Source organism: Chinchilla lanigera, unplaced genomic scaffold (assembly GCF_000276665.1).
Source record: "Chinchilla lanigera isolate Chin_1 unplaced genomic scaffold, ChiLan1.0 scaffold00005, whole genome shotgun sequence".
NCBI classification, from domain to species: Eukaryota; Metazoa; Chordata; class Mammalia; order Rodentia; family Chinchillidae; genus Chinchilla; species Chinchilla lanigera.
The window spans coordinates 22,395,652-22,418,421 of NW_004955406.1; the positions used below are offsets into that span (position 1 = coordinate 22,395,652).

At 40.5% G+C, this 22,770-nt stretch overlaps 1 protein-coding gene across 2 annotated transcripts in view; it reads right to left on the reverse strand.

Moving 5' to 3' along the window:
* Positions 1–13,587: 13,587 nt before the first annotated feature.
* Arpc5 (actin related protein 2/3 complex, subunit 5, 16kDa) overlaps positions 13,588–22,770 on the reverse strand; it is a 9,712-nt gene continuing 529 nt past the window's right edge. The window contains exons 2-4 of one of the 2 annotated variants that reach the window (XM_005375042.2): positions 20,733–20,805; positions 17,779–17,955; positions 13,588–14,901 (exon numbers count right to left, since the gene is read on the reverse strand). In XM_005375042.2, coding sequence (XP_005375099.1) covers positions 14,839–14,901; positions 17,779–17,955; positions 20,733–20,805 — 313 coding nt within the window. In that variant the 3' untranslated portion in view covers positions 13,588–14,838. Of the gene's footprint in view, positions 14,902–15,488; positions 15,728–17,778; positions 17,956–20,732; positions 20,806–22,770 lie in introns of those variants that run through there. The other variant, XM_013521537.1, reaches the window with a different exon arrangement.

Sequence of the window (22,770 nt, forward strand, 5' to 3'; positions counted from 1 at the left end):
TCTCAAGATTAAAAATGGCTGTAAGAATAATGCCCGGCTCTGCACAGGAGTACATGCCTATAACCCTAGCTGCTTGGGAGACTGAGGCAGGAGGATCATAAGTTGGGCAGCTTAGGGGCTGGGGACTTAGCTCAGCGGCAAAAGCACCTGCCTGGCAAGTGCAAGGTCGTGAGTTCGGTTCCCGGTACCGGAGAAAAACCAAAAACCAAAAACAAAAAACAAAAAAAATAATAAGTTGGGCAGCTTAGTAAGACCCTATCTCAAAATAAAACCATAAAAAGGGGCTAAAGATAGGTCAGTGGTAGAGCATTTGCCCAGCATGATTGAGGCCTTGCATTCAATCCCTAAGACCGCAAACACAAAAACAAAAAAGAATAACTTGCTGGTTTCTTGTGAGACTAAAATGTGTTTATCAGAATAAAATGAACAAGCAGTCTTTGTTTGCTCGGTAGGCTGCTGATCCTGTCCTGACATTCCTGCCCTCCTACTCCAGGCTGATGTAGGCAACAGGCTCCAGTGTTGGTGACCATTCAGTTACAACCCTGTCCAAACCCCAAGCAGTTATCCTTTGCTCACACAAAAGCTATCCCTAGCACACAAAAGTTTTGCAAAATAGTTTACCACTCTGCGGTACAATAAAGCCAAATATTCATGACATTCTGTTTAGGGTCATTAAATGCTATGGAAGTTGCTTTCTACACAAAACACTGGACTCCCTGCTTTAGAATCTATCATAGTTTTTCACTGAACTAAACACGGTTTCCTATATTTCTCTGTCTTCTTCCGATTGTCCACTTACTGGCTGTAGGTGAAACCTCCAGTTCTCCCAGCTGGTTTTCCATTTTCTCATTTGCTCTCGCTTCCCTATCTGTGCACTGGGACACAGAGTCCTGGAGGAAAGTCTGGGAGATGAGATGCTCTGAAGCCTATGAAACTGGGCAAGAATACACATTAGGAACCAAGTACAATATTTCAGGTAAGCAGTAATGCTAAGGCAGCTGCAGGAAGAGAGGAGGGGTGTGCATAAATGCCAGAGACAATGTGATGCACATGGAGGAATGGGACCAAGGGGTCAGAGGGTAGAGGGCGTCTTGGTGTTTCCAGCCTGAGTGACTGGGAGGCTGGTGACACTGTTGGCTGCCACAGTAAATGAAGAGCTATCTCACACTTTATACAAATAACTCTCAAATCATGCTTCCGGTCGTATCATTTCCCTACAGCGTAAATCTGAGATCGGCTTGTACAGCCTTTAGAAAAGAAAGATTGCACTTCGGGGAGCTCCTAATTAAGGCAGGTGGAGGCTGGCGCCAGTGGGGACTGTGAGAAAATGTCAGAGAGGCTGGAGAAGATTGAGGTCAGTTAGTCACCCATGTCAGGAGGTACAGCTCTTCAGGGAGGAGGAGGAGGAGGAGAAGGCAGGGGCCAGCCCAAGGTCAGTGGCAGAACAGGGGCAGTGGACTATGGAGGTGGAAGTCAGGTTGTGACAAGCTGACAGTGGGAACAGAGGGGATGAAAGGTGAGCTGCTTTCTCGGGAACTTTGAAAAGGAAAAAGGTGAGCCACCCGTTTAGTGAGCTGGCTTCTCCAAACAGAGATGGGACTGGCACAAGGAGAAAAGAGGTGACCCTCGTCTGCAGCCCCCTGCCCTTGGATAACTTTAGCTGGGTCCTGTGTCTTCCTCACGCCAGGCTCCTAGTCCCATGAAGTTTCAAGCATTTTTTTGAAACGTTGGCCTGCCTGTGACGTTTCTCCACTGAGGACACACACCACCTTCTGCCTTCCATGCCAGCCCTGGTTGCCTTCTTCCTGGACAGGACAATGCAGCTATATTAGGCTGGACCCACTAATTTCCTTAGAGCTCACCAGATAAGTCACAAAATGCCCAGGGTCGCAGAGCGAGAGTCAGTGTCAGGGAGCAGGGCCATCAGGAGCAAGGGGCAGAGGTGAGGGAAAGGAGGCGGATCCTGTCCACATGCTCATCCTCCTAGACACAGCGGACATCAGGCGCGCCTCAAAGGCGGTGTTAAGATGGGGGAGAGGAGTAATGGCGGCTCCCAACCAGCAAAGTCCTCCTCATGGAGCGTCCACCCAGGTTCCCGCTTTATCTTACAGAAGCTGTGGGAATAAAGGTTGAAATCAACCAAGCAAGCAGCTTGAGACTTTCATCAGAAATAGGCAGGGCCCGCCTGCTCTCCTTCCCAGAATTACTGTGTGCCCTGCTCCCCGGAGGTGGGCTGAGCCCATACTGGCGAGCTTTACTCTCAGGACAGTTGTACATCTAACAATAGTTGGATGGTTGAGAGGCTTCGTGGAATCCTCTGGGAAAGGCCAGGTTATGGTGGCTATCACAAGAATGGTTTCTGCTGAGTTCTTCCTGTGGGAGAGAAGCCCTTGAATGCTTGCTCCATATGCACCATTTTGTTTGTTCTTGATAAAAACCCACTGAGAGTTAAGGAAACTGAACCTTAGGTTGCGTTACTTGTTCAAGGTTATAGACCTCTGAAATGACTGAGGCCTAAAGGGTTAAACCTGGGCCTGTCAGACTCCAGAATCAATTGGTGTCCCATAAACAAGAGTGGAGGAGAACACCATTTCTCATGACTGTCACCTAGTTGGAATGCGCCTCAGTCATATTCCTTTCTTGTCTAGAACCCAAAGCATATCAAGGACATTTTAGCTGTAAACCTGTTTTCCCTCTAATTAAAAAAATGAAGCAACAACAAACAACAACAACCAAAACAGGGACTTTTTCTTGTTTTTTGAGAGCCTCTCTATGTAGCCCAAGTTGGCCTCAAACTTGTAGTGATCCTCCTGCCTCTGCCTCCTGAGTGCTGTTATTGCAGGCTGGACCTCAATAGCCAGGCAAAGGCAACTGAAAGTGGGAGAGGAGGGGCTTTCAGCAGCATGAGGAGGCCAGATGAGTGCGTGGTTTCTTGAGGAACCACATGCTTGGATTCACAGCTTCTAACTTTTCAGAAGCTTAAATAAATGCGAACTGTTTCCTCACCCTGTGATTGAAAACAAGTTTCTGTAAACATAAATCCATATTAAATACAAAAATAGCCAGGTTAAAAAAAATGCCTGAGGCCTTTGGAGTCGGAACCTGGCACAGGCCTGTTCCTCCTGTCAGCCCTGTCCTCTGGCTTCCTCAGAAGCGGAGCCTGAGGCCCTGGCCTCAAACGCATTTTAGCAGAAGAGAACCAGAGCTGTGACTCCATCTGGGTGCTTCTCCCATCCCACAGGGTCATCTGAGGGTCCCAGGGTTCTCCTCCCACTCAGGCTGGGACATTGGGACAGACACGTAGGCAGGGGAGCAGATCAACCTCACTGGCGGGACTGGGGTTGGGAAACTCCTAGCTTTTATTTGTCCAAGTACAACTCAGGTTATGCTGAGATTAAGGGAGGATACAGGAAATGTAAAAAGGAGACAAAATCATAACTAAAACTGTACCCTTCTAAAGACTGCAATATTCAGGACCCGGCTAAAGTTATCCAAGGTGATCCATATTAACATTTTTGGGGGGTTATATTTAGGCTCCTTTCCTATCAGACCCATCACACATCAAATTCCTCAAAAATACTGAAAGCCCATAAATTGTCTTAATTGAGAAAATAAAGAGCAGGAGCCTGATCCTAAGATAAAGGAACAAATTGAGAGAATCCAAAGAATCTTTACCTAAAAAAAAACCCAAAACCTAGGTGCATATCTGTACATATCTGTAAAATGGGCTAGTACCTTTCTTAGGGGCAGGCCACATTTTTTCACCATTTCACCCCTTAAGCATAAATGCTCCCTGTTCCACGAAATAACGCATCTCATTTTCTGAGCACCTGCACGCCACTCTTGAGTGCGTCCTAAAATCTCTGCCTAATAAACCCTTACTAATGCATCCTGAAAATTCTTTTTCTTGTGACCAGTCAGCAAACCTGAAAACTTATTCTACAAAAGGGTGGGTTAGATTCCTTATCTCAGCCTCGGGGCCCTCACCAGACCCAGCCTAGTGAGAAGGTCATTTGCCAAAGCCACGTGAAGACAAACTCTTAACTACTCTAATTGTTTTCTGCCAGAGGGAGCAGGTGGATCTTTGCTCCCTGGGGCTGCATTTAGAACTCTCTGGAAAAATCTGTGCCACCTGCTGGTGTTTTCAAGCCCCAAGCTGAGACTCCTCAGACAAGTGCTTACTCCAGATTCTGCTCCCGGGTGCCAGCTGGAGACCCAAGGACACCATGGGGCCAGACTCCCAGGCATGAGGAAGGGGGCCCGGTCCACAAACAGGAAGTGAGATTCTGCAGAGGACTTCCTGCCCTCCCCCCAGGTAAGAATTTTGAAAAGTAAAACAAAAAACATTAGCTGCCCATTATGCATCAGGTGCTTTCTCCCTAATTCTGGGCAAATGATTACTGTATTGGCTCCTTTGTTACATTTTCATGTCAAATACTCATGCTTTAAATTTAGCCATTGAAAGTCTAGCACTTCATTTTCATTTCATGTTTGGGCAAAATGTTACAGTACTGTATCTCTGAATTAACTACCTTCTAAACTACACAATCACCTTTTCTCAACAGTCCTCTCCTTGCTGTCCTTTTAATGAACTGAAATCCAGAGTTGCTATTAAGTTTTCAAATAATTACTGTCTCAATCTGCATACTGCGGTAGTCTCTTTAGCTAAGGTTGGGACGTGTTCCTTGCCCTGAAAAACTTACGTGTGGTGGAAAACGATAGACAAGCTTGGACAAAACAGAGAACAACACCAGGGTATGTGAAAATAAGCTCTATTCTGTGTGTACCCAACCATGTCTCCAGAAGATGCAAATGCCTTATGCTTAATTTCTTAGGCTTTTTGCACAAATGTATCTATGGTAATTCTGCCTTCCCCCTAAATTAATGTTCAGCAGATTGGCTCTTCTGAAGGGCCGTCTCCAGTGAACCCCAAACGATTCCTTTTTTGGTTCTTTTAGCCACCTGGCTTTCAATCAGATTTTCTATGCCTTTCATGCTGTGTGAAACTACACCAGCTGTGTAAAGCTCCAGTGGCTCTGCTGGGTCCAGTTTGCAAACCCTGGAGGCAACATTCGATCTATTATCTCAACTGCTCTTGCTTTAGAAGCTATTTCCCAACAGTTCAAACACCCAAGTTAGGTTTCTGCACCTCAGCTGATTTCTGCACACTTCTGTCCACCCAGCATCCACTCAGGGAGGTAAGATTGCAGAATCTTGACATTCATTAGCTTTTCATGAACTGGGGTTGGTGGGGGGACCTTATCTTTGATCCCCCAGCTCAGCTCTTAGAATTGAACCATCCGTAACCAGGCGAGGGCGTGATCCTGGACAAGGGAAACGTTTCCACTTTGGGAGGCCAAGGTGCCGGCGCTGCGAGGGGAAGGCAAGCAGGGGTGCGGGTGCTGGGGGTGGGTCCAGGCTTGGGGAAGTCCTTACTCATAGTCCCTTTTGCGCGTGAGCCATTGCATCCACCAGGAAGGGCCTGAACCTTATTGCCCTCCCCTGAGCCTGGGTACCTCTTGCGTCACATTCAGGAAGAGAGCATAAGGAGGGCTCGGAAATGAGCCTTGCTGTCTGTCACAGGGCTTGTTTTCCTAACAGGCCTGGGCACGGGGGCCTGGGAAATGCACCTTTTTGGCAGGGGTGGTGGGGAACTTAGGGCCCTCTGTTTTCTCAGTTGGTGTCTAAGTTGATGCTCTGGATGGAAGTCTCCAGAGGGCTGCAGCTGAACCATGGTGATTAAAACTGTACCAGTTAGGACACGTAATTTCTAGGCTTGGAAAATGTGTCCTCACGATGAGAGCGATGCAGAATGAAATCAAAACTGTGCAGTTCAGAAAACTGTACTTTTGTGGCACAGTTTGTCCCACTAATATGGAAATGCTGAGAACATGGAAAGGTCTTTATTCTTCCACATTCTATTCTTAGTTCTGGTTTTTCTTTTCTAGAGGCAGAAAACATAACCTTACCCAGTTCCAGGCATACTCAGATCTTTTAGGTTTAAACCCCCGTGAGCTCCCCTACTCTGCAGTCCCCACACTTTTCGTGGGATCTTTGTACCATTTGAGGCCTCCAGCCCCTCCTCTCATTTTCTATCCAGGGCGTAGGTCTGTTTCTCCTCCCACTGGTCTCTCTCCTTTATTTACCTCCTCAGGGCCAGAGAGGTTGGCAGGGAGAGGGTGGTGGGGTGGAGGAGACAGGTTAGCAGACATTCCCTAGCATCATTCACTGCTACATAAGAACCACGGTTTCGGGATTTAAAACCAATGATTGATTTGCTGTCTGTTCTCTTGCTCCACCACGACGATTCTCTTCTGAGACAAATGGCAGTCTCCTTCTCCACAGGAATGGGTGAAGGTTGCAAAAATAAAAGAAGGGATGTATGGGGGGTCACCCATTAATGCTTCCCAGTGCCACACACACATTTTGTTATTGAGGAGACGTTCTTTGATCTTCTATTGCTCCCTCGTGTATACTACTGACTACCAACAACACACGAACCAAGCTGAGCAAAGGGCTCAGGGCCAAAGCTAGCTGAGCAGTTGGTACCGGCTGGAACGCAGGGCAGAAAGTTCACAGGTCTTTGGTTCTCTCAGCACATGCTGGAGAGAGCTGGGCTTGGACTGGCAAGCGAGATGCTCCGGGGAGACTCTACCCACTATGCTCTGCCCTTCTTCCAGTTTTTTTTCTGTTTCATCCTCTCTTCCTCCTTTCCTCTCTCCCTCCTGTCTTTGGAAGTATAATTTACCTATAAGAAGATACACACATATTAAGTGTCCAGCTCAGGGAGTTATTACCTGAGTGTAATAACTGCCAGATCTGTTTCTAACAGAAGACTACGGGGATAGTTTTGTAACTGGGACAAGTGCAGCCTGACTTTGTCCATGAAAGAATCTGCCTTTGGGTGTCGGCTGGTTAGAGGGGTTTCTGTTTTGAATTCCTTGGCTCTATTCATCCCCATTCAGGGGTTTTGGCAGAACTCTGTTGTGTAACAATAGGCTATATACTCCATGATTTTGATTGTTTCTAGTTCACTGTCTCAGCCAGTATTTTATGCACACTTGGTACTGGGCAAGTAGATGTGGTTACCTTGTCTACTAATGAACAAGTACCTTGTATTGGGTGCTAGGCATAGCAGAACTGTAGTAGGCAAAACCAGACACAGTACCTGTCTTCATGGAGTGAACTATCTAGGAGTGACTTAGATAATTAAACATAAAAGAATACAAATTACAATAATGCCAAATGCTAACACAAGAAAAGGGCTGTAGCTACTGAGGGATGAGAGGGGGATCTACTTTATGTCAAATGGGGTTGGGAATGGTTTCCTTGAGGAAGTAAACAGAAGGATTTAGTTATGTGGACAGGAAGGGGGAAGAGAAGGGCATACTGGTAGAGGAGGCAGCATGTGCAAAGGCCCTGTGCTGGTGGGAGCACAGTGATGGAAGGGCACTGTGGCTGAATCTCAGAAATGAAGGATGAGCAGCGAGGCTGGGAGACAGAGGCTGATCTTACAGAGTTTTGTGGCCACATGAAGAAGTTAGGGTTTTATACTAAGAGCAAAAGGAAACTTTGAGGCCTTTTGAAGATAGTATGACTTTTTATTTTAAAATCATTGGCTTAAAAAACCTTGCTGTGTAGAGAATGGATTGGAGAGTATGTGTGTGCAAATCTAGCTAGATTATTCTAGTAATCCAGACATTGTTATCACCAAGTGCCATATTTACAATTCCAAAGCATAATCAGCCTACTGCTTAGTGTTCTTTAAAAAGAGTAAGTTATACAGACATAGTTTTTGACTGCTGAGAATCTACCTTCTAAAAAGTTAACAACAGAATAATATGCAGACAAGTTAGATGGAAAATTGAGAAATAACTCATTAAGACCCACATCAACCCATCAATGAACACATAGAGGAAATATAACTAACATCTCTTACAAATCTAGACATGCTGGGCATTTGACACTCCTTGTTAATGCCTCATAAAAATTTCATGTTGTAGATACTATATTCACTTTACAGACAAAGAAATGGGCTCAGAAAGGTAACAGGACTTCAGAGAAGCCACATAGCTTGTAAGGTCTGCATGTTGTGAAGTAAAAATTTGTTTTATTACAGCACATTTCATATATCATGTAGTAAGAAAGTCTGGTTAAATATCAGACACCTGAAGTCTAATTGATCACCATAAAGTGATTGATTACATAATATACTCCTCCAAAATAACCTCATTAAAATGGGACAATAACACCTATTCATTCATTCATTCATTCATTCATTCACCAAAAGATGTCTGGTCCCTTAGTAAGTGTATGAGAAGTCACTTTTATGTATAAAGTCTTATAACGTGATCAAAGATAAATCATACGTGGACCTTGCCCCTAGAAAAACCTATATATGAAATACCCCTTTCTGGGTATGCATAGTAAGAATCTCGTTTCTGGGAACTTTTCTTCTTTACATTCCACCCACCTAGTTACAGAGAAAGTCACTGTATGAGTAAAGTATGATCCAGCCTACTTCTCCATTGATTGGTCTGGGATCCTTCAGTCAGAATCTTTCCCTGGGATTTTGGAAGTGGAATGGAGAAAGAGAAGTCAGTTCGGTTTGAACTTCAAGGTGGAAAACATAGGGCTGGGGACATAGTTCAGCGGCACAAGCATCTGTCTGGCAAGCGTAAGGTCCTGAGTTTGATTTTTTACCAAAAAAAAAAAAAATGGTGGAAAACTTTGAAAGGTTTCCGGAGGATGCCTTGTCATGTGACCAGTAAAGAAGATTATTAAAAATGAGGAAGAGACCTGCAGGGAAATGTAAATTCGAGTTGTTCAGTGGTTGTTTTATAAAAAGGAGGCAGAGCTTTAGCTGCTGTTATGTACAGCTCCGCGGAGATCATTTACACTGATTCCGTTTGTGTGACACCATTTAAAGCACAACTGTGTGGCATGAACTATACTTAAAGTTATGCGATGAGGCAGCCTTACTTTTAGTTGGGAGTTCGGGTGTAGATAAAAGTCGAGCCCAAATAGGTCCTGAATATATTCTAGGTTCTTTCTTTCTTTTTTGGGGGGTGGGGTGGGGTGGTGTTTCCGGTACCGGGAATCGAACTCACGACCTTCTGCTTGCCAGGCAGGCGCTGTGCCAGAGCTAAATCCCCGGCCCTTAGGTCCTGAATATAATTTAGAGCAGGAATAACACGTGTGCTGTGACTCTACCCTCTTAAACCCAGCAGGCATCACTAATTTCCATGGCCTACCTTCCTGCGAGTGCCAACATGCCCTACTCAGCACAGCACCCCTCAGTCACCACCAGCGGATAGTCTGCCTGCACGCCTCCTCTCCTAAGAACTGCTATGCCGTGTCATTTGTAAGTGGCCGCATCTCAGTAGCAGATGTTTTCCCTGTGGTTAGAATAAACACTGGGGATTATATTCAAGTTAAGGAAATCTTGCTTTTGATCTGAGGACCAGAAAGTTTGGAACCAGTCTTCACACACTTAGTGGTACCACAGTGTCAGTTAATTAACTTGATTTAATACCAATAATGAACAGGATTCTGGGTAACTAATAGTGTGATTTCTGGTTTCATGTTGCTTTCTCTGCCTGATAGCCCCATTCTTCTCCTACTTGGCAAACTCATATAGTCTTCAAAATTTTTTAAAAAAGGCTACATGTTTGCTAATATTTATTCTTGGAAAACTAATCTCTCCAACTTTGTAATTTTACATGACTTTATTCCTTTCTTTTGAGTTTTAGTTGTTGCCTGTATGTCACTTCCATAGAATTGAGATTCTGTAAGATACGGTATACCTTAAATATTTTAATCACTGCATGTATTTGATTGAGTGACATCGAAGTTGCACTTTCACATATGAAATGTACCAATATAAGTTGTATCGATCAGCTTTCCCATTGCTGGGACAAAATGCCCCACACAACTTAAAGGAGGAAATGGTTTATTTGGGTCAGTTTCAGAGGTTTCAGTCCATCGTCAACTGGCTGGATTGCTGTGGATCTGAGCTGAGGAAGATCCTGGCAGAAGGTCACAGTGGAGAAAAGCTGCCGCTGCCTACAGCCAGAGTGCAGGGGAAGTGCCCGAGAGGCAGGTGTTGGAGACCAGGTCTGTTCCCCACGGTCACACCTCCATGACCCACTTCCTCTAACAGGAACTTTGAACTCTGTGGGTTAGCCCGTTGCTTAGCATCTCCACAGTCCAGTCACCTGGAGGAGTCTCTTCATGGAGCTGACAATCAAAGTTAACTGCCACACTGCTTTAGCTGTTCTGTCTCGAGAAAAACACCCTCACATCCAGTCAAAGGCAACCAATTACGGGGACAGACTAGTCTATATGGACACAAACTAATGAAGATCCACGGCTTTGTAAGGAAAATATTAATGTTTTAATATAAAAAATCTAAACTTCAAAATCATAAAAACAGCAAGGAAACAAACCTCTCTAAGTATGTATGACTCAAACCCTAAATTCTATAGGACTAATAATTAAGCAAAAAAAATTTCCTTCATAATAAAGTCCACTATAAAGCCGAACACAAACTGTGAGGAACTACTGGACATTTCTGTCACAAACAAAAGGCTTATTTCTGTATGATAAAAAAAAGCTCCTGTGAGTCAGTAAGGAAAAGATCATCAAACAGGCAAAGAAAATACAGAATTAGAGAAAATAAAATACAACTGGCTACTATGCATATGACATGATGCTCCATCTCACATTAACAGAAATGCAAATATATAATATTTAAAATTATATGATCTGTTTACTGAGTTAGCAGAGATAGAACGTTTGATGGCAAGCACAGAGGGCAGGTAATAGGGTAAGAAAACAAGCATTCACCTACCTTCCTAGAGAAAGCGTAGTTGATGTGACTTTTAAGGCAGGCAATTTAGCAGTACCTCAAAATATTAAACACATACTTTGGTCTAAAATTCCACTATTAGGTATTTCCCTTTAAATAGGCTTGAAATTTTGTAAAATGATTTGTGTGTAATGTGACCTTCACTGTAGCACTGGGGTAACTGCAAAGTATCAGAAACTACCTAAATCAACAGGGAAATGGGTAAGGGGTTAGGTACATTTACTTATAGAGGTTTATGCAATCAGAAAAAAAAATGAAGTTCTTTGTATACTGATAGGAAATTGTCACCAAATATGAATTTAATAATAAAAAAAAACCAAGGCATAGAACACTATGGGTAATATGCTAGTATTTATGAAACCAAAAGGGGAAAAATGTATAAATGTTTACATGTAAATGCATGCACTATATCCAGAAGGATGCTCGGGAATCTGATAGTTGATTTTCAGATGATATTAGCTGATTGTAAAAGAGACAGCAACGGTGGGAGAATTACTAATTTTTTTTTAATGTTTTGAATACTGAACCATATGAACAAGTTAGGTATTTGAAAATAAAAATCAAAATGAAGAAAATTATAAAATCTTTTGTCAGTGAAGACACTGATATTTAACTCAGCTATCAAATTGAAAAAACTCTTAAGAGTTGCTTCTTGAATCTTGATTTGGTTTTGGCATAAGCAAACAAAGCATATTCACTGGTACTGCCCATTTACGGCATTCATCACCCTGAAGGTTGACATGATTAGAAAAATCTGACTCAAGGTGAAATAAGCTCCTGGATATTATTTTAAAAATTTTATCTTTAAGGGAAACAAACGGTATTAGGATACATTTCTAATCTCAGAAGGTACCACACAATAATAAAAGCTGTTATATTATCATATAAATTTCCATGGTGTCACTCTCAGCCAGATGTGAGCTGCAATTCTTTGTCACCTTCTCCCCTGATTTCCAGCAGTCCAAACATTCTACTCCTGGTGGCTCTGATTTTTACCTGACAAGTTCTTTGCTTTTCAGTATGTCCACACTGAAGTGAATTAAATTTGTGATTAACCTTGATTTGGTCTAGGATATTTGAACTCTTTCAAATATCCTTTTATAAGGATCACTTTGTATCGCGGTTAATTTGTGCTTATCACGTTGTTCTATTGTGGTATCCAAGAAACTGTGCATGTAACTTGGGAGTAATCTTTGGTGATGTGATTTAAAAATCATGCAATTAGATACCTGCTGAGAATCAACTATGCCAAAGGGTTGTGGGAGATAAGTAAGACACAGCTAAAATGAACTCAGGGGAGTTACAGTCTAGTGGTGAGATCCAGAGGCTGTGCTCAATGCCTGGCTGGAAAAATGGGATTCTTAGAAGGGTAGACTGTGAAATTCAGGAGTCATGTACTAATCAATTTGTTTCATGTTATGTGGACTTTATGGATGTTTCAAAAGGAAATGAGATATAAACGAAGATAATTTATATTTATTATCCTTAACCTTCCATGGGACATCAATGACAAAATGAAACAAAAACGTCAAGGTGAATTGCGTCCCATGGGGCCTGTGGTTGGATCAATGTGGTGAAGCAGCACCATCTAGAGGCAGATTCTATGTCGGCCATCTGTGGGCTCCCCAAACCCCTCCTGTCTTGACTGGTGCAAGAAGCACCAAATTGTAGTCCACAGAACATTCTGACATCCGGGTTTTCCCATAGTCATTCAGAAATGTGGAGATGAGGCAGAGATACAGTAGGAGGGAGGTTCATGATGGGATCATGGACAAAGATAGAGCACCTCTAAAATGTTCAAAGATCACTGACATTTGTAAACTGGGTTCATCAATCTCCAATCATTTTGGTGCCTTTTAGGGTTCTTTTTGGTAAAATTGTTATGTATAAATTTAATAAATTTTAGTTATGACCAATAATCTCCAGCTTGGCCAATGATATGAGACTGCAGCTCTGGTTCTTGCCCAGTGGAAGTACAACCAAAGTAATTAAAATAGTTTGTTAAACAGCATCTAAGAAAACACAGAAAACAGGACATTCATTAAAAATGAGGTTCAAGGTAAAGACCCATAGTGCTAGAAAAAGTGACTGAAGCCTTGGGTGTCAAAGTGTGTGGCTTTCACTTGCAACTTGCTCTTTACCTGATATTTTTAATAGATTAAAACGTCATCAAAGTGCAGGTAAAACTCAGTGAGAAATTAGCTATGCCTGGTGTGCTGCCGTGTATGCCTCTAGTCGTCATGGCACCTCTCCCAATCTTCTGACTTCCACATCTGTCAATTTCTGCCTCAGTGTAGGTTGCTCTGGGTAGATAGTACTGTATGAAAAGGCAGCCTGAGGTGTGAGAGAGAGTTTAGAAGTTGGAAATGAGCGTACCTGGGAGGCAAATCTGCACATCTGAGTGCAAGTCTGTGGGCAGTGATGCTACAGAATTCTGCTGGCATCCAGAGGCTATGGATTCACCCCAAAGAACTCAGTAGTGCTGACATCACTACTTAGTGACTCTCTCCTCTTCTCTACTTCCTCATATTTGTACAAAGTAATTTTATAAACTCTGCCAAATTAACTCTTGTCAAGAGTACAATACATGGCTGCACCAGGAAATCTTTTTTTTTTAAAAAATCATACATTCAAAGAAAAATAAATTATTCAACACTGACATTTTATTTTCTGAAGTTTATCATTTTTACAAAACAAAACAAAACAAAAAGCAGGTATCAAAAACAGCAAAGAGTTTATAGAATTTCTGCACCAGTTTTCACATAAGTCAGAGATTATGAAACTGGTATCCAATGTAAATACTAGACACAGGCTGATTTCCCTCTTGGTCATATGCATTCAGGTAGTTTATTCTGGAACCACTGAATACTAACAACTTTTTACAAGCACCGGTCATTTTTTTGAGGACCAATTTGGTTTGTCCAACGAAGTAAACAATGTTTTGCTGTGTGGCATTTTCTTTTGTAAAAAACACTGAGCTGAAACACAGACTGTATTTGTTTGGATCTGAACCAAATCCTTTGAGACCCCAATTAACCTGAAGAATACTGAAGACATTTATAGGGCCTATCAAATGGTATATTAAATACTTGTCATATACCATATAATACATAAGGCAGCTACTGTATTTCTAAAGAAAATAGTATTTCATTCAAAGACTGCCCAGAATTAAAATTACAGCATAGTTTATGCATCCTTTCTGATTTGGAGTAATTTCCCCAAACAGACCCATATTATGGGAAGAAAAGTTTGATGTTTCTGCCAAACAGGCTCTAATATTTTATAGATACATTTGTATAGAGCAAGATTCCTTGCTCTGGACCCTGGGTGACCACAAAGAAATTGAGAGGCCATGATAATTGGATGCTAAAAAGTAGTAGCATACTTAAAACTCACAGCAGATAATCTGGAGGCAAACAAAAATAAAGCTGGAAATTAGTAGTGGTGCTCACCTACCACTTATTCTGAAAACACATTTTCCTTAAATAAGAAGTATGGTCCAGTTTTGTAACGTGAATAGCTGCCAGTCTCTCATACACAGTTTTTTTTTTAAATAAAGATCATTTCCCGACTAGTAATGAGTTAGGAAACTGGCCTCAAATTCTGATCAAATCTCTCAGTATTAATTAAAAATAATATAAAACATAAAAACCAGCCAATACGAGTTAAAAATCAAACAATTAAAGTTCAATGTAAATTATACTATATACAGGCTGGTATACATATCATTGAAATGATTATGAGAAGGTGAAATACTCTTGTTGAAATAAAATTTCCTCTACATTATCCCAATTTTCATTAAAGAAAAAACTGATATGCAATTTTCTTCTTTACAGACATGAAAAGGAAGCAAGAAGGCAAAGCTGAGAGAAACAGACGCTACCCACAGGGCAGCGGTGGCATTTGGTTGTTTTGGTCTTTGTACCATCAACTCCCACTTGCATGGTAGGTAGCCAGTTCCTGCTGGACTACACGGTTTTCCTTGCAGTCAAGACACGAACAATGGATCCTACTCCTCCAGCAGCAAGTGCCTAAACATAAACCAAATATACACTGAATCATAAAGGATCAAGTCTCATATTACACAAGTAAAAGATTTTTCTTAAGGAACATGTATAGCCAGAGTATGAATTCAGTAATTTAGTAAGTACTCTTTGAGAACCTACTATGCACCAGGCACTGTTCTTAGCACTAGATTCCATAAAAACCCAAACGTTCAGTGCCTTTGCCCTCAAGACTTACATTCTAGTCAGGCATCAGTTTACGACTGTGAGGAACAGTTACTTTATCCATGCTGTTTCCACATAGCACTTAAAAAAAAACTCTGTGGCATAGTGTTCTTGTTCTTGCTTAAAACAGGTGCTCAAATACAAATGGAGGATGTTCTGCATCTCTTATTCTTTCCAGTTAGGAAGAAATTAAAATGGGATTAACCATTCCCATTTTAGTATATGTGCTGCTGAAGTGAGCATGAATCAACCATTCCCAACAAAAGTTGAGATTACATTATTTGGAATTAGATGTTTTTTCACCCCAAGGTAAGAAGACACCACTAAAGAGCTAAAAACTTACAAACTTTAACTATGATTCTAACTTGAAAAGGTGAAAGTCATGATTAAGTATTAGGAATTGGAAGCTCTGGTTTACTTCTGTCCAAAAATGCTGTGTACCACTGTGTACTAGGTTAGATATGGGGAAAAACTGAACAAATACAGCATCGTCTGGCCTAATGGAGACAGTCATATAAACATAAGATGTCTAAAGTGGTAAGAGTTATGCTTAAGGGTGCTACAAAAGCACAGAGAAGGGACACATACCCAGCCTGGACCCACAGAGGAATGTTTCAGGTAAAGTCTCCTGGGAAAAAAATGATACATTAAACTGAAACGGAAGTGAAACTTGCTATTATTCCTCTTTGTAGAGGAGAAAATTGGAGGCATGTGTTAAATCTGACACCAGAAAATCATGCAGATGTCAAAAGGAATAGCACCATCAGGAAAAGGGTGACAATACTATAGTCTAAGGGCAGAATGACATGGAAGATGAGGCTGAACTTGGACACTCGAACTTGATTTTGCAGGTGACTGACAAGGGCACATTTAGATTTTAAAGAGATTATTCTGGTGGCTGGGTAAAGAAAAGACTTGAGGGAGGCAAAACTGGCAGGTGGAAAATCAAAAACTATAGCAACAGACTGAAAGATGCTGCCAACTGCTGCATTAGAGATGCACTCAGTGGATGGAGGTGAGACGCAGTTAGGAGACACAACTGGCAAACACTGGTGACTGATGTTCGGAAGAAATGACTTAGCACATGCCCCCAGTTTCCTCGTCTACAAAAGAGGAGTGAGAGCAAGTTTTTCCACCTAGTATTTTTATGAGGATTAAATTACAATTACAAATATTAAATTAATATTACAAAGACTTTGGAATAGTACCTGGACTGCTATAAGTTCTCAATCGACTATTCACTATGGTCCTGACTATACTGGACTAGGCTACTTGGGTTTTAAAGTTGGCTCTTCACCTGTTTATAACCTTGTTCTGAAGATTCAGAGAAATGTAAATGAACAGTATAGTGCCTGACAAACAGAAAGTGTTCCGTGAATAAGATGACCATATAAATTGGTATGCTTTAGATGAAAAGGGAAACTATTCATAATTATGATGGGACAAAAGGCATAGATGGGACTATACTGGGAAAATGTGGGGAATGGTTACTTTACCCATAAATATTACCTTTTTGATAATGTATAATTACTTGACTGAGGCTAAGTAAGTTTTATTGCCTACTTTTCTTTTTTTGAGATGGGATCTTGCTAGTTGCCCAGGCTGGTCTTAAATTTGTGAGCTCAAGTGATCCTTCCACCCTAGCTTCTGAGCAGCTGGCGCGACTGGCATAGACCACTGTGCCTGGCCTGTTCCTTTTTCTGCTCCTAGTGTCAGGGATAAACCCAGGGCCTCACACATCCTAGGCAAGTACCCTACCATTGAACTACTTCCCCACCCCCACTTACTTTTATCTTATACACAAGTGTTTTCATACTCATAAACTTACAACAATCAAAAGTTTTCAAAAAACTGAGTTTTGAGAATTTTGAGACTGAGAACATACTCTTTACCTCATGGTTCTACTTAAATGTTTATATATTTTTAACAGTAAGAGTAGGGTTTTAAAAATCATCTTGCCAACTTTTTACTCAGAGCTGTAAATTCCTTTAATGAGTGGTGAACCAGCATTTGCTTACAATGAAAAATAAAATGCTTGAAAATGGAAAAATGAACCTAAGAATCCTGATTTTCAAAAAAAATGTAAAATATAAACAAATCTTCCACTTTTAACTATCTTTAAGTAGAAAATTGAATGGCGTTACTGACATTCATAATGTTGCACAGCCATTACTGTACTATTATCAAAGCTTTCGTTGCCCCAAATAGAAGCTTGTGTCCATTTAGTAACTCCCTAGTGCCCGCTTCCCCCATTTCCTGGTAACCTCTATAGCTTTCTGTCTCTCTGAATTTATCTATTCTAGATTATTTCATGTAAGAGGAAATAGTTCCATTCTCCCATTATTCCCCCTGGCCTTTTCTCTCGATTTTCTTCCTCTTAACAGTCTTGTATGTACCACATATTATCTGTTCACCTTGGGTGGTATCTACCTTTTGATCATTGGTTTTTTATTCTTTATTTCCTCATGCAAAGTTTTCATTTAATTCAGGGTTCAAGACAGAACTTAATAAATAAAAATATATATGCTAAATATATATGTGAATAAATGTACATGTAAATCAGAATCTCTTAAGAGGTTGGCAGGCACTAATCTTTTCACTGTTCTGCATTTTATCTGTAATAATAAAGATGTACAATTAAGTCAATGTGATTATTTATATAGATTTATAATAACTTACCTTTTCATGCCATTGTAGTAACATGGCACTGCTATTGTCAGAGGGGCTCTCAAAGCCTTTATAAATATACTTCATTAGGAGATCCACACCACTCTTGTCCAGAGATTGAACAGCCTTTTCAATATCATTAGCTTTAAAAGAGATGAGCACCTTCAAGACAATGCTGCCTGCCCGATCCTGGGGGAAATATATAACAAAGCATTTAGGGACATGTGTGTGAGAGACTGTAATTTTAGAGAAGCATTCCTGAGGTGACATTTGAGTAGAAACCCGAAGGATGTGAAAAAGGAAACCTTGGAGATATGGGAAGTGTTTCAGACAGAAGAACATGTGCTGTTGGTTCAGTGTGTTCTACAGACTCAGTGTGGGTAGGGCTGAGCCACAAGCCAGCAGCAAGACGGGAAGTCAGAAGAGGTCATGGGAAGGCAGATCATGTAAGGCTGCAGGCCACTGACTTATTTAAAATACTTTTCTTGTTATTTTTCTGAGACAGGGCTTCAGTACATAGTTTAGGCTAGTCCTGAACTCACTATGCGTTCAGACTGGCCTAGATCTCATGGTGACCTTCCTGCCTCAGCCTCTCTTGTGCTGGGTTTACAGGCATGTGTGGTACCACGCCCTGCTACTTATTTTAAATAATACTTATTTTTCACAACTATTCTGAGAGAAATGAAAAGACACTGAAGGGTTTTTAAAGTGGTAACATAACCTGACTCATTTTAACAAGCTCATTTAGGTATTTATGTTGATAGTAAGTTATGAGAGCACATGGACAACGCAGGGAGACCAAAGAGGAAGAAACTACAGTAAGACTGACTGGTTCTGGTTACCATGAGAAGAGCTGAGGTTGTAAAAAGTGGACTGATTCTTGACATAGTTGAAGGCAGACTGATATGATAATTTAACAATTTAGTGAAAAATTTAAATTTTACATCTTGATTTTAAAAAAATCCTAATAAAACAAGAAAGCTAATTTGAAGTTCTACCTTGACCTATTCTTCAAAAATAATTTTTTCTTAAAACTTACTTCACTAAAATTTTAAGACTTTTTTTTTGTTGTTGTTTTTGTTTTTCTCCGGTACCGGGAACCGAACTCACGACCTTGCGCTTGCCAGGCAGGCGCTTTGCCGCTGAGCTAAATCCCCAGCCCCTTAAAATTTTAAGACTTATTAAGTGTTAAGTTTCATATTGATAGATATAGTGATGTTCATTTATAATGACCTTTTTTGTTTGGTAAAAGTCTGCTCTAAAAGCGAAAATATTTTCTTACCCATTCAGTCTCTTCCCCATTCAGTCAAGCAAAGGGAATACTTAATTGATAGTTTCAATAATTTGCTTTTCCTTCTATTCAACACAAAGTAGTATCTTCTGCATGCCTCCTGTTCAGGTTTCTATAGACTGTTTCTACCAACTACTGTTACCTTCAGTTTGGAGACTATGCAATTACCTGATTTAGAAAAATATCTTTGCATGCGGAGTTCAAACCTCCCACCCACAAGCTGTGATAAAAACCACCCACATTAAGAGCAGAAGGTGGTAAAACTGAAATATCCATGATGTTCCTAACAACTTTTAAAAACCAAAGAATTTTTTCCCTTACAAAATTTTTTGTTGCTTCATTATTATACATTTACCTAAGTTATTTTCTATTAATTCAATTACAGAGAGTCCTGAGGCCCTGAACTGTATGAAGAGCCACTGAGAGTGAGGTTGATGCTTCAGGCTTCATTTTAGCCAATGTGACTCAGTAAATGGGTCCTTAACAATTAGTGAAAGATGGCTGCAGGGAACTGTAGTTGCACAACTTTCCTTTTTTTGTTTTAATTTTTTTTGCACAACTTTCCTAAACAGCAATTTAGCAATAACTTATGTACCAAAAAGCCTTAAAAAAGGTACACTCTTTGATCTAGTGTTTCATTTCTAGGAATTTCCTGAAAGGAAATAGATATTCCTGGTTTAATGACCCACCGGATTAACAACTCTACAGATTTACTACACATCTTTTTTTTTTTTTTTTTTGGTACAGTTCTGTACTGCATTCTGCTGATACAGCCTCAATGTCTTTTATTTGTACAGTACCCCTTGTTTACACAGTATCGTACTGACTGTACTGTATAGTACAGTACTAAAGTTTTATGTTGTTATACACTACAGTACTGCATGGAAGAGCTTTGCGAATAAAAGCAAAGCTATCTGAGAGTTTCCTCTGAGTACTGCCTTGTACTCAATTCAGTGACCAATTAAGTGACCAATTCATATAACCACCTAGTCACAGGAATGGAACTCAGCCATTAAACAAATAATGTCTGTGACTAAAAATCTGCCCAAAACTATTCATTTCAGTACTGTACACAGCAGGAAAAATAGTCTAATTATATAAACTTCAGCGGATTCATGTATATACATGTTAAAAATGTCACAGAATTTGTTAAAGAAAGCTTATAAAAATTACTATAACTTGAAGGTTATAAAATTCTACTTTTATGAAAACAAAAACTCACAGAAAAACTCTATATAGGGATAGAGCAACATCAAATAGTAACTTTTACCTCTGAGTAGTTGTATTATGATTACTTTTTTATTCCATCATGTCTGAGCTTTGTATATTAAATGTTTAATATTTGCACAGTTAGAAGATCTTTAAGAAGCAAAGAGAACCTGTTTATTTTGGTGTAAGTTTTATTTATTCAAGTCTTTGCTTAAATATAGCCTGAGTGGACTCTTCTGAAAACATACAGAAATGATTTCTCTATCATTTACATTTATTGTGTTTATGATGCAGAACTCTGTTACAATGCTATTTTTTATATGAAATTTTTACCTATCAAATCACACTGTACTGTACACTCTTCTAAGCCAAAGACAGTAAGTAGTTAAAAGTATTTGTTGATTTCGTGAGATTTCAGATTATTTGGGTAAGAAAGGTAAGATATGAGCAGAGGTCTGTGACTCACCTTCACTGCCTGACTCTTGGTGTTGATAGGGGGGTTTTTCAGAGCTGCCTGCAGAGCAGCTGTCATGTTTCCTGTGATAGAGGTTAAGGGAATAACAGCAAAGGGCAGCTCCTGGGAAAGCATTATAACCACTGGGGACCAGGAGTTTTTAAGACTATGCCTAAGAAATAAAATTACTGTGGTCACTATGTTCAATATGGGAAATCCACTCTGTTGGTTTCCAACATGTCAAAGGTAAAATTCTGTAGTAAAATTAAAAGAGAATGTAAGAGTATTTTAAAAATAAAGCAAAGAGTATTTCACCCTTCATTCTAGCTATGAAATGAAAACCTTGATAATCTTTAGTTTTCAAGAGAAACATATGCAAACATAACCTACACTAGTATTAAAGAAACCCCAAAATATCTATCAAAATTATCAGACCCCCAAATAAAACTGCCTGAAATGCTAGCAGGAAATGGTAAGAGGTTACTCCATCGATGTCCATGATACACATCAGCAATCTTTCAATAACTGACAAAGAAGTATTGCAGAAGGTGTATTAATTTATATGACCTTTAGGTGGCACGTTTATTTTTCTTAGATATTCTTTCGTATTTCATAAAGGTTATTAAAACTGATTAGACCATACCTATTAAATTTAGCCTCTCTTTGAAAGCACCAGTGAGCAAGCATGAGAAACGGAAGGCCAATCAGACTGTCAGAAACTACAGTCATTCCCCTAAAAGGTAAACCAAAGTTCACTTGTTCCTCCATCTCTGCCATCCCACGCTGGGTCTGTCTCTCCTGGTCATAACAAGGTAAGAAGAAACAGTACTGTTATACTTTAAAATAAGTCGATTAAAAAACAGATCCGCTGATAGGGACACAGCAATACTGTTTAGGAGCCATTAAAAATTATGTTAGTTTCATAAAGCATTTATGACAAAGAATGTTTCCGGCAAGACTTAGCTTCTAAAGAAAAAAAAACTTATGGCTGCTGCTAAGCTATTTTCGAGGCTACCTAGCCTTCTAAAGAAGCATGCCTTTCGTAGACTGACTTTTTTCTTAGACCTAAACTAGTCAACAAGTATTTAAATAATACAAAACAGCAACAACTTATTGTGAAAGCCTAGCAATCAAAGAAAACCTATACTGTGCACCGATAAATATTTAATGCTGTATTTATATGCCAAGATACAGTTTCGAAGGTGGGAGCCGGCAGGACACTGCGCAGCAAGATATAGTTGCTCATATATTTCTTCATTATAATTTAATAGGACCCTGATGAGCTTTCTTCATGACTATACCCAAGGATAATTAGAACTGTATAAAGAGCTATTAATTGAGATTCTCTAAAACCACAGCTGTGATTTTTGCAATAGTCACACTGTTCTAAGAAAGATCTGATGCAAATGCTCGTTCAAGTTATGAATATTCAAACATGCAAAACCAGAAACCAGGAACTGACAGCCATATTTTAACTAAAATGGAAAGAATTTCAGGATCACAAAAATTAGTCCGCTTTATACCAATGACTCATCGCCTATTTTATTCATCGGAATTTATTTTAACTATTTCCAGGGATTCTGCACAGGGATTCCTTGTCTTTTTCTATTGTCCTCTTCTTAGCAGGTAAAGGCTCCAAGCTTCCTTACTGGGAGTTTTGCACGCACTCCCTTCGTCTGGTTAACACATTACGTGCAACCTGTATTTGCTCAGATCCCTTTCTCTTACCAAAAACAAAACAGAAAAACCCTCCAAACAGCCCACGGGCTGAAAGTAGAAGTCTCAATCTGTGAACCGCTCCATCCCTCTCTACCGGGAACGACTAAGCTATCCTACCGCCACCCAAACCAAAAAAGCACCGAGTGAAACACAAAAATCATTACAGAAAAACGCCTGTTCCGCCCCAATCAGAAATTTCTAGAGCTGACGCGACCCCCAAAGCGACTGGAGTTCGGGGCGAAAACTTACGCGCCCGCACCCGTCCTCGGCCAGCTCTGACCTCGCCCCGCCGCGAGGGCGCGGCCGGCCGGCCCGGGCTGCACATCCGCGC